The sequence below is a fragment of the Lutra lutra genome, chromosome 4 (genome assembly GCF_902655055.1).
Source record: "Lutra lutra chromosome 4, mLutLut1.2, whole genome shotgun sequence".
Lineage (NCBI taxonomy): Eukaryota > Metazoa > Chordata > Mammalia > Carnivora > Mustelidae > Lutra > Lutra lutra.
In genome coordinates this window covers 196,131,346-196,149,762 of record NC_062281.1, presented here as the reverse complement: position 1 = coordinate 196,149,762, position 18,417 = coordinate 196,131,346, and the positions used below count along the sequence as shown (strand labels likewise).

The 18,417-nt window shown below is 63.6% G+C and overlaps 1 protein-coding gene across 4 annotated transcripts in view; it reads left to right on the top strand.

Annotated features, from left to right (window-relative positions):
* The first annotated feature begins 342 nt into the window (after positions 1-342).
* The window catches only part of PRDM16 (PR/SET domain 16), a 299,784-nt gene continuing 281,709 nt past the window's right edge, over positions 343-18,417 (top strand). For all 4 annotated transcript variants that reach the window (XM_047727114.1, XM_047727113.1, XM_047727112.1 and 1 more), the window contains exon 1: positions 343-674. In XM_047727114.1, coding sequence (XP_047583070.1) covers positions 638-674 — 37 coding nt within the window. In that variant the 5' untranslated portion in view covers positions 343-637. The remainder of the gene's footprint in view (positions 675-18,417) is intronic.

Here is an 18,417-nt window from a genome sequence, read left to right as displayed (position 1 = left end):
GCGGGGGAGACCGGGAGAGAAGCTGGCTGGGCGACGGCGAACGCAAAGCTTTTTAATGAGTCATAAATGCGGCAGAACGAAGCCAACCCGGCCAGACCCGCGTCCGAACTGTCGGCGCGTCCCCCCCGGGCTAGGAAGTCGCGGGGACCCGCGCCGCCGCCGCTCCGCCTGCGGCCGGGGCCGGGGCGGGAGCAGCAGCGCGGCGCGGCGCGGGGGAAGGGTGGGGGGATAGTCACCTCGCCTCCGGGGCCACCTGGGTCCTTTTAAAGTGTCCGGGGTGCGGGCCCCGGGCGGGCGCGCCGAGCACGGAGTGTTTTCTTAAAGGGCCAGTTCCGAGCTGCGCTGGAAAGGGGAGGGGGCGCGGGGGCGGGGGGGGCAGCGGTAAGTGGGACGGAGACCGGGAAGGCCGAGGAGAGCCCCCCCAATCCCGCGCCGAGGCGGCGGCGGCGGGCGGCGGCGCGACGATGAGGATGATGAATACATTGCAAAGTTTTTTTGGCCCCGGCGAGGGGTGTCAGATTGAGTGCTCTGTGCGCATGTGCGAAGGTGTCCAAACTGACAATGCTGGGGAGATGAAGATAGTGTGTGGCTGCTTCTGGACTCGAGGAGGAGGAGAGAGATTCCGCGAGCCGACACCATGCGATCCAAGGCGAGGGCGCGGAAGCTAGCCAAAAGTAAGTCTCCCGCGCTCGGCCGCGCCGCGCCGCTGGGTCGGGGCCGCGGGGCCGGGGCGCCCGGGCCAGGGGTGCGCGTCGGGGCGCGGCCGGCGCGCCTCGGGCTCCCGGCCCTCGGATCGGCCGCGCGGCCCGGGGGCTGCTCCGCCTCCCGCGCTCCGGGGCGGCCGGGCTCGGCGCAGAGGCTCGGGGCGCCCGGGCCGCGCGCTCCCCGAAGGCGCCGGCCCCCTCCTCGCGAACCCCCTCCCCCCCACCCCAGTGTCAGGCGCTCGGGCCCGGGAACCCGAGGCGCGCGGTGGGGGCCGGGGAGGGGGGCGGAGGGGGAGGGCAGGGGGTGGAGGGAGCGAAAAGCGAAAGTTAGCGAAAAGTTGGCGAAAGGGGAGAGCAACTTTTTCCTCCTCGCTCGCTCTCTCCCTCTCTCTCTCGCAGTGGCTCTCAGTCCTGGTCAAATCATATTCCGGGCTTTTGAAATAGTGGGCGCTAGAGCACCGCCTTTGGCGTCCGCCAGCTGGGCGCAGAGGAGGGAGACCCCGGGCCGGGGAGGGGGCGGAGGAGGGGGCGCGGGCCGGCGTCCACCCCGCTCCGCGGGCGCAGGGGCAAGGGTGGCGGCGGCAGGACGGCCTCGGCCACTCGGGCAGCAAAATGGAGACGTTTCCCCGGGCTCGGAACCGCGGCGGGGAAGTTCATTCCCGACTGGTGGCCCGCGCGGCGGCGGGCGCTCCTCCGCGGCTCCGGGACTCGGGCAGCCCCGCGCGGCGCCTCCCGCGGGAGGGTCCCCGCCCGGACGCCCGCCGCCCGCCGCCGCCGCCGCCGCCCTCGGCCTCGCTCGGACCCCGCTCGGACCCTCCTGCCCCTGGTCGCCCGCACAGACTCGAGGCCCGGAGGGGACACAGCTGCCCCCGGCGAGGCTGCCCGGTCCCCGGTCTTACTTTCTCTTTCGCTCCGTCTCGGGCCGAGCCCCACGCTCCGCGCGCCCAGCCCGCCGCCGGCCGGGTCCTCGCCGCCGGCCCGGGTGCGCCCGCCGCCCGCCCCGCCGCCCGCCGCCGCGCCCGGGGCCACCCGCGCGCCCTCCGCGCTCCGACCGCCGGCGCCATCGGCCGAGAGGCCCGCGGGCCCGGGAGCGCGGCCCGGGGAGAGGGCAGGTGGGAGCGGCGGCGCCGCGGCCGGGCGAGCGCGGCTCCCGAAGCCCCGCCGAGGCCCGGCTACAGCGAAGCGCCGAGCGCCGCGCGGGAAGGAACCCGAGCCGCCCGCTCTCGCCGCCCCCTCCTCCGCCGGCCGCCCGCCCACCCGCGGCAGGGGCGCCGGCGCGCGCTGCCCTGGATCCCTGTCCGACCACCGGGCCGTGCAGCTCGCTCCTCTTCGGCCTGACGCGGCCCGGCCGAGCCCCACCGCGCCAGGGCTGAGCCCCTAAGCATGAGCCTGGTGGGCAGAAACTCCCGACACTTTCCGAGGAAGTTCTGCTCCCTTGGCTGGGTGGGCCGGCTCCCTCGACAGCGGCCCCTCGGTGGTAGGGGTTGCATCCGCCGCGGAGCACCGGGGAAAAGCAGCTCCCCGCTTCTGCGGGTCCCCGCTGGAGTTCCCCGTCGCTGTGTTGGGCTCGTCCTTGAGACACCCCTTTCCAGCCTGTCTCCTCTGCCCCGTGCTCAGGGCCTCGGCCTCCTCCGTCTCCCGTGACCTCTAGCCCCTCTTGGTGCGAACAAGGCCCTAGTGTCTTGTGGCTGGTGCGCCAGGGCTGTGGGCCTGCTACCTGTGTGCCCATGGCAGCCTGTGGGTGTTCCTGTGCATGTTGGGGTCTGTGTGAGCACAGCAGCTTCCTCTGAGTCTTGCCCCTGGGCCTCAAGCTGCCAGGGTCCGGCTGTGGCTGGGGAAGGGCCCGGAGCTGGGAGAAGGTGGGAAGTGCCGCGCTCCTGCTGTTGGGCCTTCGCAGCAAGTGAGAGGCCGGCTCAGTGCCCCCAGCGCAGCCCCGGAAACAGCCCAGGATACGGGGGGGAGCGTCCCGCGCCCAGTGGGCCCTCCATGCGGCCCTCCCTGTCTGTTCCACCCTGACAGGTGGGGAAGGTGGCCCCCCGGGGCTCTTCTCTGGACCTAGAACCAGGCCAGTGGCATCCCACAGCCTTGCCCTGAGGCCAGAGAACCAGACCCGAGGTGGGGCGGAGCACAGGTCTCCCTTTCCTGGGAGTCCTTGGTGAGAAAACGCCAAAGCAGAGAGCAAGTGTGTCGGGGCAGACGCTACGGAGCCTGCACTGAGCACTCCCTGGAAAGCCTTCGGAGTCCGGACGGCACCCCCAGCCCTCCCCAGGAAGGTGGCCCAGGCAGCCACAGGCCACGCTGCCTGACACAGAGCCCAGGACCCGCCGGGGAATTTCATTTCACTGGACAATATTTTAAGCAGATGTGGATGTCCCTGGGGACCAGACTCCATTACCTGGAGCTGAGGCAGCCTGGCAGCCCCAGGGCCACCCAGAGAACCTCACGGCCAGGGTCAGGGGGTTGGGGGAGGAAGGAGAGGTTACGGTTATAGGCCAGAATGTGGGGCTGGGCTGTGCCTCACGCCATGTGTCAGGCCCACCCGGAAGGACAGCCCTGTCTGTGAGGGTCACCGCCTGAGTCAGAGCTCGAGGGCCGCCCGAGATGGTGCATCTGGGGCTGGAATTTTGTATGTATTTCCCTAGGACCCCACCCCCGGGGGCCTCTGGGGCTGGGCCTGCATGCTGACCGAGCTAGCAGCACCTTTGGGCCCACACGGGGGCTCCGAGTCCAGCTTCCCGAGGGCAGAGGCCGCTGGCGCGCTGAGCACCTCCTTAGTGTGAACCTAGGAGCCGGGGGCAGGGTGAAAACAGGTGGGCCCCGGTCCCTCACACTGGCCAGGGTGCTGCTGGCCTGCGGGGGAATTGGGGCCGGCTCTCCCCTACACTTCCCAGCAAAGTGCCTAACAAAAGCTTTGTGTGTCTGCCACCGTTGCGAGCAGGTGGGGGGGGGGTCAGCTCAGCCGAGGCAGCCTCCTGACCTCCTCATGGCACGGCTGGTGGGGGGGCCCTGTGTAGGGGAGGGTGTGTTCCCAGAGACGGAGTCCAGTCCTGGCCCCCATTCGAGCCGCTCCTGAGACCTGCTCACCATGGACGTGGTTGACAACCAGACAGGATATATTCCAGGCCTGGGGACAGTGTCCCCAGGACAGCTGCCACCTTGCCCCTGCGGTGGAGGTGGGCGGCTGCTATCTCTGGTCCAGGCAGGACTTGGGCGTCTGGTGTGTGCGATCGAGCGTGATGTGGGTGCGGAGGGGTGTATGTGTGACAGGGTGCTGGGAGCCCGGCTGGAGGCTGAGCTCCTAGGCGGCTCCTTCTCCCGGGCTGAAACCAGCTGGGCTCTGGCTCTGTGGGGCCCTGCCCTTGTGCTGCCCGCCAGGGGACGTTTGCCCCGTCTCCCCACAGCCGGGATGGCAGCCTCCTTTCTGGATGCCTGGGAGGGCAGCAGTGCCAGGAAGTGTCCGGCAGGAGTCGAGCGTCTCACCCCGCTTCGGGCGAAAACACCAAGGCTGCGGGGGAGGGACGGGGTGCAGGGCTGGCGGCCAAGGCCAGGTGCCCCGCTACCGCGCACAGAGTGCCTGAGGGCTCTGACTCCGCCATTGGCCCCGCAGGTGTGCCTGGGTGCCCAGGTCAGTGGGCGGGGGCGGATGCCAAGTCGCGTCTGTCGGGTGACCTCGGAGCGGGCTCCCAGGGGAAGGGCACCAGTTGTGCCCTCAGGTCTCTACCACGGGACACCCGCCAGGTCACCCTGCACATCCTGTTGGCCCTGGCAGGGAGCAGGTGCGGGCTGGGCCGCTGGACCCTGTGGGCCCCCACGGCTCCCCAGAACCCCAAGTTCCCCTTCTGGGCACAGCACGGGGCAGGGGACCTGGTCCCGCCGTTCCTGTTGGGAGGCCGGGTGCTGGCGGTGGGACCAGCCGGAGTCTCCCCCCGCCCCCGCCCTGGGCCCCTAGGGGGAGGCAGCCAGCTCGCAGGGCCGCTGTAGGCTCGATTAGCCCCCTGTTTTATTCAATTAGGAGGCAATTAGGGATCCTTGGGGGGCTGGGGCTGGTAATTAAGGTGATGTATAATTAGAGTTTCAACAAAAATTATCCAGGATTAAAAATCTTTTGAATAATTTCGTTTAAAAATTTCAAATAGCGTTAAAGACAATTTATCAGGTTTTGAATCAAACCCGTGTAACAAGTCTTGGACGCTACAGCTCGCGTAGCGGGCCCAGGAGGACAAGGACAGCCGGAGCACTGTCCCCCTGCGGGAAGGAAACTTGGCGAGGGGACAGAGGAGCCGGGCCTTGCTGCGCGGTGTGGTGGCGGTCGCGCACAGACGCGGGCTGCCCAGGGCTGCAGACAGCACCGGCCGGCCCAGCGGAGGGGCCGGGGGACCCCCGGACTGAGCCAGCGTTGCTGCAGCCCCCTGTTCTCCGCACGCACAAAGTCCCGTAACTACCGCGCCACAGGAACGGTTCTGCTGGCCGTTTACACGAAGCAGCCGGCTCGGAGGCAGTGCCTGCCGTCCTGGGCGCCCTTCACCCCAGCTCAGCCAGCGGTGGGCGCCCTCCTCCTCCTCCTCCTCCCCCTCTCCCTCCCCCTCCTCCTCTTCCTCAGGGGCCGGTGATGGGGCCCCAAGGGTCTCCGCCTCTTGGCTTCCGGGACAGAGAAGGGCGGGCTCCCAGCTCCCAACTCCCCGACTCCTGACCGTGACCCAGACTCTGTGGGACGGCCGCCCGCGTCCCCATCGCAGTTGCTTTGGGGATCTGGGCACAGAGGATCCAGAGAGCGCTCCAGTGCCTGGGTCAAAGTCAGGGTGGTGTGGGGAGGAGGGAGATGGTGAGGGGAACCAAAGCGCAGGGTGGAGGTCGGGCTTCTCCAGAGCAACTCTGCCTTCTTCCTGGCCTGCGCCTTCGGGCCCAGCTTCGCCCATGGGGTGCACTGGCCCCGGACACTCATCCCATGCACCTGCCCACTGAGAAGCCCGAATGGGCTGCAGCTGCCCCTGTCCCTGTCGTGCCCGATCCTCCGGGAGGCAGGAGGGGGTCCAGGAACCGCAGAGGTGCACTGGTCACCTACTAGACATGACCCCACTCCTTTCCCCTGACCTTGAGGAGGGGAATTGGCCTTGGGCGCACCACTTCTAGGGTAAAAAAGTCCCAAACACAGAGAGGTCAAGTAGCTCTTTCGAGGTCACACAGCAAGTTAAGGATGAACCTGAACTCCACATAGGTAAAGCTCCCCAGGTTTCTTATTCGAACACCCTCCCCTGCCCCCTTCCTTAGGGTGCTCTACGCTGCACTTAATGCCAGCGGATTTTCTCTTTTTATGTGTCAAGGTTTAAGCATTTTCCCAAAGACAGTGGTTAGCTTGAAACTGGTCTGGTTTTTAAAAGCAAATAAGACGTCCGTGTCCGTACAGGTTGTGCACACAACCCGCTCACTGTGTCCTCAGCCTCCTCCAGACTGGCTGTTCTTTGCCAGGGTCCGGACTCCCCAGGCCAGGCAGGAGGCTTTGCGGGGGTTTTCCAGCCCCGGTCCCTGGCTCTGGGTGTCCCCTCCCAAGGGCAGGTGCAGAATGGCAGAAGGGCTGATCAGGGTCAACCTCAGGAGCATCCCCCTACCACGTACTGCCTCTCTCTGCCCGAGCAAAGGCAGGAGGTGGAGGGCCGGCCTGCCTGCCCACCCTCACCCCAAATCCGGAGGGAAATAATCACCTCCCCTCCCCCCCAGGCAATCAGGGAGAGGTGGAGCCGCTGCTGCGCGGACCTGAGCCACCCGGAGGAAGGAGCTCAAGGCTGTAGTTCCAGGTCCAGGCCTGAACCGCCGTTGCTCCGGGGACCTCCGGCTCCGAAGAAGGGGCTGTGCTTCTCCCTCCGGGCTGGCCAGTGCCCCTGAGCTCTCGGGGGCCCAGGGCGATGGGGAGGGCCTCTTCCTGCCCTACCACTCTCTCTCTTGGGGCTTCTGCCATGAAATCCTTGGCTGGCCCGCCCGGCCAGCCTCTCCTGAGACTCAGGAACAATGCCCCGGAGCTCTCAGAGAGCCGTGCCTCGGCCCCGAGATACATGTTTGTTTAATAGTTAACATTCTGTGCAAAAAAGGAGGGAAGTCAGATTCTGGTGAAGGCTTTGCTTATTTTATATCCACTATAACTATTTCTGTCCATGAAAATTGGCTTAATTATATCAATGGAATGTTTCTTTTTCAATTCTGTATGCAATTAGTCCATCTTGCTGGGTGCAATTTATTTTAATAAAAAAATAAACCAGTGGTGTGTTCAGTTCCTCGTCCCCTGGGGACACATGCGATTGGTGTGTTTAATTTCATTAACTACAATGCGGCCTACTGGAAAAATGTATAAAATCAGCTTTATACAGCTTAAACACTGGCATTTGAAACAAATCATTATTGCATTAGCTGTCACACTGGTAATTCTAGAATCTAAGGAAAAAAATATATTACGGCTGTTTTTATAACCCTTTGCAAATGCACTGTTAAAATAATTTATGATCATCTTAAAACACGTCTGGGTCCTGATGAGTATTTTACCTCCTCGAAGTCGGCGCTGCGCTACCCCGTGCCCGTTTTACACACTGATGTCTGCGCCACGCCCAGCCCCAAACATGCGCGTTTCCGGGTGGAGACAGTGGACCCCGTCCTTAAGCAAACGTGATAAGGTGGGTGATAAGGTGGGTCACCTTTTCATTCTGGTCTGACCCGCGATCCTGGTCTAAAATGCGCCCGGGGCTGGAGGGGCCGGAGGGGAGCCCGGACTGTGCTACAGAGCCTCGACCCCCCCCCCCCCCCCCCCCCCCCCGCACCGTGGTGGGCAGAGGGATCCGGAAGTAGAGCGGGATTTAGGGCTTCATTGGCATCCGGGCAGAAACACCCCAGGGCCCGCGTTCCCCGCTCACACTTGGGGAAGCGAGGAACGGCGTTGGCTCTGCTCACTCCCAAAACCCTGCTCAGGAAGAGAGAGAACCGGTGACCCTCACGCACTGCCTCTCTGAACCTGGCGGGAGCGTTCTCTACAAGACTCCCCAGACTCCCCAGACTCGGGCTGCTTTTCGGTGACAGCACACTTCCGGGAAGGGCGTGAGCCTTCAGTCCGCACCTCTCACCCCTTGGGGAAGGCGGGGCAGGGGCGATCAGCAATCTCCCAGCCTGGGCGGACCCTGCAGGTGACGCAGGTGACGCAGGTGACAGCCGGTGCCCGCCCCTCCCTCCCTCCAGAGGCCGAGTGCCTAGAGGGGCTCACAAGGGATCCGGAACTGCATCGGAGGGTCCCATCCAACCAGGAACTGGGAGCTGGGGGAGGGCTCCGGGCTCTTGGGTGCACTTTGAGGTGACTTGAAGCCCTTGCTGAGTGGGCACTGGCTCTTCCTAGCGCAGAGGCGGACCAAATGGGGCCCCTGCCAACGGGCAGAGACACTGGGGCTCAGCCTGGCCTTAGGCTTCCTCCAGGATTTTGTCCCCTCCCACCCCCGGGGGGGTTAGGAGGAAGAAGAGGCCGCAGTCAGCCTGGTTTTAGCTGGGGATGGGGCTGTGGCTGCTTCCAGGGCTTCCCAGGTCCCAGCAGGGGATTCCTGGGGGTTGGGGGGTGCTGCGGGAGACATATTCGGGCACTTCTGGCCGGACTGAGGGCTGACCCCTAGCCTTGCCCTCGGCCTCCCTGACTCCCCCCCATGCATTCAGGTAGATTTGGTATTCTCTAAGGGATTCCAGTGCGGGGCATGGTGGGGGCATCGAGGGGACATGGGCGCCGCGTCCTTAGCTCTGAAGGCCCTGCCTGCTCATCAGGAGTGTGACCCGCGGGGCTGGGTTTCGGACCCAGACCCCGGACTCACGTGTCCAGGGTGGGCCCTCAGGCCTGCGGTTTGCTCTCCACGCAACGTGATGCTGAGTCAAGCATCAAGAAGTAAGGCCTTGGTCTACTTCCTCACTTCAGAGAGAAGAAGAAAGCCAAAGGCTCGGTGCGGATATGGAGCCCCGGACCTGGGTGCTCCTCTCCAGACCCCCTGTGGGACAGGCCTGGCCCTGCCCCAGAACCCCAGCACCGGCTTCACTCTGGCTCCCTACTGCGTGCGCCGCAGCCCTGGGTCCCGCGTCCCACCCTTGCTGCCCGCGTGCCCCCCCACTGTCAGGTAGGCTCCTCTCACTGCCTTCTGCTGCCCTCTCGCCCTCCCACCAGCACCCAGATACCTATGTGCATCTACATCTTACTTGCCCCCCAGCCTCCAGCAGGTGGGACGGCATGGAATGTTCTAGAAGGGTCCGGTGTGATGTTGGCCAGGGTCCTGGGACCGGGTGGGGGTGGGACAGAGTTCCCACGCCAGACAGGTAGTGAGTTTGGGGTTTATTCCCTTGGTCTGCTTGGGGAGATGCTATGCGGGCCCTCAGCCTCCTGAGCCATTCCTGGGCTCTCCCGGGGAGGGGTGGCCATAGGGAGGGTGTGCAAGCCTGCCAGTGTGCACCTGCCCAGCCGAGGGTGTGGGGTGCGGCCCCCAGCACATGGCCCTGCTCTTTGTATCCCGGCCGCGCCTGCCGTGAAGCCCTCCGGCTCAGTCGCTCTGCCCTGCGTTGCTTCTGGCTGTGCAGCTCAGCCTCGGAGTAAAACACGCACACCACAGCCTTAGCTCGCGGTTTTATTTTCAAACCGAGGACCACAGGTGCCCAGGTCTGACTCGGCCCCTCTGATGGGCAGCCAGATGCTCGCCCACACGGAGTCCAGCCACGCCCTCCTGCTACCTCCCCGTCCCCATCCCTTCTCCATCCTTCCGTCCATCTCGGGGGGTTCAACAGCCCGTGGCACATGCCAGCTCTTCTCCCCTCCCAGAGGCCGCCCCCCAGCTCCTGGGGGTGTCAGGATCTTCTGTTTATTCTGGGGGCTCCGTGCCATCTGCCCGTTCCTTCCTGCTCCTGGAGTGGAGCACGCCGTCCTTGGGCCTACTGTGTGCAGGGCTCTGAGACGTGCCTGAGGCCCCCCAAGGCCCCCTGGCTGTGGGTCAGACCCCCAGGGACAGGCCTGGTCATGTCACCACACTCTGGGCAGCGTGACGGGTCTGGGGCCACAGGTCCTTGCCCTGGGATCTGGACTTCTGTGTCCAAGCTGTTTGATTGAGGAGAAAGTCAGATCAGACCAACGGGCCACCCCCAACCTCATTGCTTCTGGGGGCAGCTCCCTCTTGGGCAACTCAGCTGGTGGGGTGGCTGGACCCCCAGCGAGTGGGTCTGTTTCAAATCAGAAAGGCCAGAAGGAGGGGCTGAGAGGGAGGGATGCTCGGATGGGAGCTTTGCCCATTTGTCTGCTTCTGTGAGTCTCCGTGTTTTAAATTCGGTGGCTCCCTTGAAACATGTGCGCGTCTCTGGCACCTGGCATAGGCCGGGCATCTCCGACACTTCGGCACTGGGATGAGATGCCTGGGTCGACGCATGATGAATAGGGACTCACTATGGCTGGGAACTCTTTCCCGAGACACGGTTTAATCCCTGTATCTATATTCAGAAGCCGGTAGTCAATATTATGCTGAAATATGGATTTCCATAATAGACTTCCATTGCTCCTTCTGGTTGCGTCTGTGAGGGAAAGGGGCGCGCATGGAAAAGCACTCAGACATTTGTATCTGCTCAATGGGTTGTGACAGCGTCTTCAGAGAGGCCGGGCCACATCAGTCCATAAAACACTTAAACAAAGACTAGAAATTACGCTCACCGGAGGAGCCCAAATGGTGACCACGGGAGAGCCCTGCTGGCCCCGGGCAAGCGTGGGGTGTCCACCCTCGCAGGTCCCCCACACCTCCTCCCTCCTGAGGCAGAGCCTCTGCCACCGCTGGCGCAGAGGGCCCGCCGATGGCTCTCCTGCGGCAGGTCAGGTGAAGGTCCAGACGCGGGCTGTTTCCCAGCATTCCTGTGATTGCCGGGTACCCAGCTTCCCCCCCAGTCCCAGGGAAGCGACATGCTCAGGTCTTTACTGTGTTGGGAATCAGTGTCTCTGGCTTGTGTTGTCCCCCCACACCCTCACCCCTCCGTTCAGCAGTGGCTGCTGATCCCCCGCTGGCCCAGCTCCCCAAGCAGGCAGGTGTCATCAGGGTCAGATCCCGCGTGGTCCTGGGCACTGGTTCTGGGGCTTTGGTGCGGGGGAGGGCACCATGCTGCCGGAAGGCCCCAAGTCCCTTTTGGCGGGGAGCTTGTGACGACGTCTATAGTGTCAGTTTCTACGGAGCTGCTTGGGCCGTGGCAGTGAGCGTGGGGTGTGGCGTGCGCACTGGGCTGGGCCAGCGTCCTCTAGGCTGCCACTTGCTCATTCCAGGAGGCTTCCCTGGGGGGTCTGGCCTCCCTTGCAAACTTCTCCCTCCTCTCACTCCTGCAAAAGCCAGTGCATTCTTGAGCTGCCTGAAAACTGGGGGGCGTTTCTGTGGGTCAGAGCCGCTGCTGCTGGAGGGAGACGCGGCCCCGGCACAGCCCCTTCCTCTGGTCTGTGCGCAGAGATGGTGTCGGGGGGTGCAGACCCGTCCACGCGGGTGCGGCCGTGCACCGTGGGCAAGCGTGGGGCTGTGTCTGCCTGAGACAGACCGTCAGGCCGCGCTCTTTGCTGCACCATTCCTGCCCACTTGGGCTCTGCACCGAGCCCCCCACGCAGCTCGGTTCTCTGTGGTGTCTGGAACCGTGGCTGTGGGGCCCAGAGCCGTCTGCCGCAGGTGGTTGAGGGAGAAGGCGGCAGGGAAGCTCACAGGTAGAGAGCGGGCGGCCTGTGTGAACCTTCCTGCACGTTTGTGCCCCCGGAGAGACAAAGAGGGGACGGAGCTGTTTGGATAATCCTGGGCCCTAGTGCTCACATGGAGAAAAATTAGGGCCTCTTGAAAAATTACAGAATTATGCTGCAGTGTCAGGTTCCAAGATAATGATGTGTCTGTGTGCAAAAATATTAAATTGCAGTAACACGCCTGTGCGCACCTTTCTGAATACGGCATTCAGTTCCCAGCTCGGGCTGGGCGCACAGCTAGTGACTGACAGGACACAAATGGTACCGTGAAACGTGGGGCTGCGGCCGGACTGCGTCTCAGCGATCGGCTTCTCCATCGCAGTCCAGTCCAGCCGTCCTTTGCTTTAATGAAACAGCCCGACAACGTGGCTAATTATTTATTTATCACGTTAGCGGGAGGAAAACCTGTCAGGGACAGATCGATTTTTCCCTGGAAGTGATTTGATGTTACTAGCAATGGGGCTGCCGAGCTGGGCCGGGTGCTGGCCTCAGACCTCCCAAAGATCGTTCGGCGACTGTGCCGACAGCCCGGGCTTTCACACACGGGTCGGCGGCCGGCGCGGACCGTGAGCCTCGGCGAGGCCGGCGCACTTTCCCACCAGGAGGACTCCCCTCGGGCTCCTGTTCGGAAGAGTGTGCTCAGTGTCGTCTCGTCTTCTTCCGGGCCGATAGGATCCGAGCAGCAACAAGTCAGTCGGGGACAGGGGCAGACGCTGCGTATGTCCCCCGCGCCTCCGATACTGAGCTGGTGAGATGGGGGCCTCCTGCCTCGACTTGGGGTGCTCTGGCCGTGGTCAGGGAGCCGGGGCGTGTGCACGTGTGACGGGCCGCACATTCGCAGCCGAACAAAAGGACTGCACAGGCCGCTGGAAAGCAAGTCCCTGGAACCCCGGGGGGAGCCGAGCGAAGGCCCAAGAGGGGCTCTTGTTTCTCGGCCGGAGCCGGAACTGCAGAGCGGAGGGGCCCCTGAGTCTTAACTCTCTCTCCATCGAAGGCGTTAATCTTCCCTTCCAAGGGTTAGATAAAGCCGCTCAAAGCTGTTTGTTATTGAATCTCATCTGCTAATTATGGCGGCAGACTTGGTCCGAGGCCCAGCCTGGCCACCCCGCCCGGCCCCCACGGCTGGCGGCCCACACAGGGGTCCTTCTTTGCTGTAACCCCAGTGCTCCCTGGCCAGGGTTTTAGGTTGCCTCCCGATGCTGACAGACCCAGACCGCCCTCGTTCCAGGGGAGGGGCCGCGGCCACAAGGGGGAGAAGCCCAGTGCCTCCGCGGCAGGGTCCCGTAAGCCCCTGGGGGCCCCTCCTTGACCCACAGACTCCTGCTGGCACCGTGAGGGAGGGGCAGGGAGGAAAGCAGCCGTGTCTGTTCTGAAAAAGAGCCTCCGACTCTTTATTCACTGGGCCCTGGAGCAACCGTTGGCCTCCTGTGCAGGGCCTGTGACGGGTGGGGGTGCTGGGGAGTGGGCCGCGGGCGGCTCCGGGAGGCGGGTGGCAGGCTTTGCAGGACATCGGACCCCCAGGCTGGAGACGAACCTCCCGAGAAGCCATGCTCATGGTGCTGGTCCCCGTCACGGGGTGGTGGTCACGGCAAAGGGACACATTCTGGCCACAGGGCACCCGGGAGGGGCACCTAGAGGCCATGGTGACGTCTCCCCTCCAACCCGCTGACACACCCTGAATCTGTAAAGGCAAAACCGAGCCGAGCCCTCCCCTCCCTGGCCGGCCCAGAGGCAGAGGCCCCCAGACCCTGGGCCGGCAGGCAGGCCAGGGGCGATGGATGGTGAGCACCCCCGTGAGCGTCACCCTGGGCCGTCGGCGGGGGGCGGATGCCTGTCCCCCTAGTTCCTGAGGCTCCTCAGGTCAGAGGCCACCAGCTCCAGGCCTCAGAGTTGGTATGTGGTCTTCACTTCCCGAATTCCAGAGGGGAGAAGCCGTTCCATCATCTTAGCTAATCTCGGAGGCAGCAGAGGACAGCAATGGGCCACCTGCTGCCCCGGGGGGGAGGCTCGCCCCCAGCGAGGGGAAGGCAGGCGGGTGGTCTCAGGCCGTGCCTGGGCGAGACCTCCTGCTGCTTGTGATCTTCAGGAGCAAGCAGGACCCCTGTAGGTCCAGCACGGGCACCTCCAGGCCGGCCTATCCCTCCATCTGGAGTCACCCTTGGCTCAGGCTGAGAGACACAGGACAGCTGCTGATAAGCAGGACCCCCAACAGGGATGGGACCCCAACCTGCCAGGCTCCAAGGACATCCCCCAAGGAAACCCTGGCTGAGGGTGAGTTTAGTTTCAGAGAAGCAGAGGTGGGGCCCTGAGGCATCATCCTTTGTCCTTACCAGGGCTGGACTGGGGGCCACACGTGGGCCACACTCATGGTGCCCTTGTCACCATGGGTCAGCTCCTGGGCTCGCTGACCTATCCCATCCCTGCTGGGTTAGGACAGAACAGGGGCCGGGGGCCGGTGTCCTGTGCCCTCCTTCCTTGGAACCTTCAGCCTGCCCCGCCGTGCTGGGGCGTTTCTCTAGATCCTGCGAGGCAGACACAGGCGTCCAGTTCTGCCTCTGTCCCTTCCCAGCCGAGAAGGGCTGGCCCGGTTGGAAAGGTGAGACTCCATCCGTGTGTCCGATGGGAGTGAGGCCCACCCCTCCTTCCTCCTCTCCGGGGCAGGTGTTCCCGGCGGCCCCTCTCCTGACATCTCTCACCGGCTCGGATGGACGTGAGGCCGAAGGCACGTGAATGTGGTATTATCATGGCTGTGACACCTGCAGGGTCCAGGCTGTCTTGTCAGCAGCTATTTTGGGTTTCTGGAACTTTCTTGCCCCTGGGGAAGGCACGTTCGTGTGCAAGTGTGTGGGGAGAGGAGTCTGGCTGGGGGGGCCTCTGGACGCGGCCCACAGATCAAAAATCTCACCTGAAACGATGTGACGATGGCATGTGAATGAAGCAGGGACATGGGGTCAAGCGGCCCAAGGGGCGGCGCCCACCATCGTGCGGACGGCTGCTGATGGTCCGGGGGCCTTGGGCCGCCGCGCCGTCCGTGTCCGCACTGGGTTTGGAGACTCTGTTCCCCAGGCTTCCAGGAGAAGAAGCGCCTGGGACCGTGGCAAGCTGTCCTGCCGGAGCTGGGTAGGGACTTAGAGTCCATGGTGAACCCTGTCTTCTGGGGTCTTTTGCTTAACTTTGTGCCAGAGGATTTGGGGATACTGGGTGGCAGTTCCCAAATCTGGAAGAGGGGAAGCTCTTGCCCTCTCTCTGCTGCTGTCCGGGGACATTCTGGTTTCTGAGAGCGCGTTGGCACATCCGGAGGGTTGAGTTTAGGACTTGCTCTGGGATCCGCGGGACGGTGGGATTTTCCTGGAATCCGTTCTTGTATGCACTGCCGTGCACATACAAGCACATGTGCACACAGGAAGGCCCCACCAGGGCATAAGCTCACACACATGGGCATGGGGACATGCCCACAGTGTACACACATGTGTATATGCAGTCATGTTCACACACATGCGCACGGGGACACGCCCACAGTGCACACACGTGTGCATATGTAGGCGTGCTCACACGAGCTCACACATGCTGACATGTATGTGTATGTAGGCATGCCCCACAGCACACGTGTGTGTGTAGGCATGTTCACACATGCACACACACCAACCCATGTACAGGCACACACTAGGACAATTTACTCAATACAGTCTGTACACACATCACACACATGCACACGCACGCACACGCATGCACACGTGTGACTACATAAGCCGGACCCTGGGTGTTGTCCTGGACGGTTCAGGAGAGCCGTGGTCAGATACCAGAGCCGAGCAAGTTTGGTGGTGAAGGGATGCTCCTGCTGGGAGCTGTCACGGGGTTCCCTGGCTCCAAAACAAGGAGAGGGAGGCCGGGAGGCTGGGAGACCAGGAGGCCAAGTCCAAGCTCTAGCCCATGGGCCCCAGCAGGAGAAAGGATTGTGGCACCTGCTGGGCTAGGGGACAGGTCTTCCCCTCCTCTCTTGTTGGGAACAGCAGTCCGTGGGGGCCCTGGGGTGTCGGGGGCCCGTCCCTCTAGGGTGGGGCAGGGGATGGCCTCCAAGAGCACCGCAGGACGGGCAGGATCTGGTGTCATGCAGATGCAGGAGAAGGGGCACAGGGTCCCCTCTGGCCCTTTCAAAGGGATATTCGATCTGAACCCTGAGGCCCAGTAAGGAGGTTCCCGCGAACCAGCACTGACAGAGTCAAAGCTCTCAGCCCTGGAGAAAGCGGGGGGACTCTGGCATGAGGCCCTCTGTGGGATTATCTGCCCCCCCTGGGAGGCGTGGAATGCTGGGGGTGAGAGGCCACAGTGATATGGAGCTCACGCAGGCCACTGATAAAGAGAGATGCTTTCTGTGGCCGCTCTGTCGCCGAAATTTGAGGTGCGGGCCCAGAGCAGAGGCCGCTGGCCCAGGACATTTGAGCCCGGGAGGCACCGTCCGCTCTGCCCGCGCCCTGGAGAATTTGAGTCCAGCTTGCATCTGCCGGTGCGGAGCCCCAGGGCTCCTGCCTGCTTCGAGAAGACAGAGTTTAGAGACACCGAGCAGACCGGGCTGTTTTGGGGGGGTGTTCTGGTGGGTTGCAGTGGCAGTGGCGGTGTGGAGGTCAGGCGGGGGGCTGACGGCCCCGGGGGGCTGTCTGTGAGCTGCAGGCAGGGAGCGCAGGTGCGCCTGGGCCCGTCCGCTGCGGCTGCTCTGGGCTTCGGAGCACATGGGGTTTGTTTCCGTCCTGCCCCCTCGGTCCCAATTCATTCTCGTTTTCCGTGGACGCAGGCACACCTAAGTGCTCTAGGGGCTGGGGCTGGTGCCCAGGACCACCCTTGACCCTCTTGAGATCCCAGTGGAACATGCGGGTGTGGGTGGCGTCACGGCCTTGAAGACACACGGGTGGTATCGGGCCACCTGCCGTCTCCGCGGGTGCTGCGGGGGCCTGAGGGCCTTCAAGAGCCGAGGTGATGGGCAGGGGCTGCCCCACGGGGTCGGAACCATCCTGCTGCCCAGGGACGAAGCTTCCTCTTACTACCCAGCTAAATCTGGGGGGACGATGATGCGTCAGGCTCAGCTCCCTGAACACGGTTCCGAACTGCTTTGCTCTGGGATGGGGGAGGAAGGGGACGCTGCCCCAGGGCGAGAGCTGGACAGTCCTCCCAGGGAAGCGGAGGTGTTCTGACACTCCATCCAGGCAGGGGTGATATCTGTGCTCGCAGCCTGGCTGGTAGTCATTGGCGGGATAGACTTTGTGCTCAGACAGACCCCCTTGGAACCCGGCACCCACCGCGGGCAAGTTCTGTGACCGGCTGCTGTCAGTGCTCTAATCTCGGTGTCCCCTTTGGAGAAACAGGGGATCCGTACCTTGTAGGCTTGCGACTGAACCCAGAAGGGGCTCACCTGTCCCTCCTGGAAATCAGCAACCTGCTCCCAGGCCAACTGGCTTCCTGGAACTGTGGAAGGAAGCCATGGCTGGTCCTCTCTGGGTGCCTGGGCTGAACTTCCTGTTTCCTAGGGCAGGCAGGAGGTCCCCAGTTAGGCTCCCCTGCCCAGGTCTTCAGGGGCTACTGGTGGGCCTTGCCTGCCATGAGCTTCTTGAAGCCCAGGACCGTGTCCAGTCCAGAGGGCTGGCACTCTGTATATGTGGGCTGTCTGATGGGGCAGGTTCTCTGGAGCTCTGAGGCCGTCTGCTCCTGACCACGCACCTGCCGGCCGGGCATGGGCCTGGCACCTTCCTGTGTGTCCCAGGGTGCCGCTGAAGGCCACGGTGGTCTGGGTGGCTGCACAGTTGCCTCCCACTGGGTATCTCTCTATTTTTGCATCTCAGATCCTCCCTTTCAGGGAGGAGGAGAGATAGGGAAACTGAGGCAGGCTTGGGGCACTCAGGTGAATGAGAAGGCCTTTATAAACTGATGGTGTTTGCCTGGCAAGGCCCACGTGCATGTTCCCCCCAGGCCAGGTGACTCGCAGCCCCGGCTCACGGGTTCTGACCACCTGGCTCAGTGAGCTCTGCACTTGCTGCCCAGCACGAAGGGCTCCAGCTCTCTGTGGTCAGGCCTCCGTCTGCTCTGATGAGACGAATCCCCACGCCTCCTGCCCTGCACACCCCCAGAGCAGAGATGCCTCGAGCTGGAGCCTGGCCCGAGTTTCCTTCCGCTGGCCCCCAGCCTGACCTCCCACCCAGGGTGCACTTCCGTCTGGATCCTGGTCCCGTCTGGGAGCAGCAGAGTCAACACAGAGCCCTGGGGGGGCTTCTTTGGCCGAGTCGCGGCCGTGCCCCCTGGCGCCTGGGCAGAGCAGACCCTCCTCTCCGGGGCTCCCCGCCCGTGACGGCTCTCCTGCTGCTGCGGAGGCTTCCTTCCCGAGCCAAGGACGGACATCTGGCTTCAGCTGCCCGACCTGCCCTACGGATTTGTTTGTGTTTACAGGGTACGCTCTTAATTAGGCAAGAGATCTGCAGAAATGAGCCTGAGCCTGGAGTTTTCTGTGAAAAATGAGAACCTACGTCCCCCACCCCCCGCCATGAAATTTCCAGAAGTGAAGCAATTAAGTGTTGGAATTTGGCAATTGACACACAGTATCGTTCACCTCCAACGAGAGTCTAAAAAAACAAAAAGGAAGGAGAGACACTGACGTATAAGTGATGGCCGCTTTCAGCCCAGGCTTCGTGTCTGTAGTGGCCGTGGGGCCCGCCACGGCCACAGCCGCGGCCACGGCCACCAGACACTCTGAGAGCCTGAGCCTCCCCTGGATGTGCCAGTCCCTTTGGAGGTGAAGGGTGAGGCTGGGATTGCTTCTGGAAGGGGACATCACACATCCCACCTGCGAGAGTGGGGTGGGGGGGCCGGCGGCTGACCAGAGGGGAAGGGGGCTTCGCGCCTGCGCGTCCAGTTAGAGCAGAAGGAGCCCGTTGGGATGCAGCTCCCGGCTGCGCTCACCTCGCCCAGGACGCAGGCAGCCCGCCA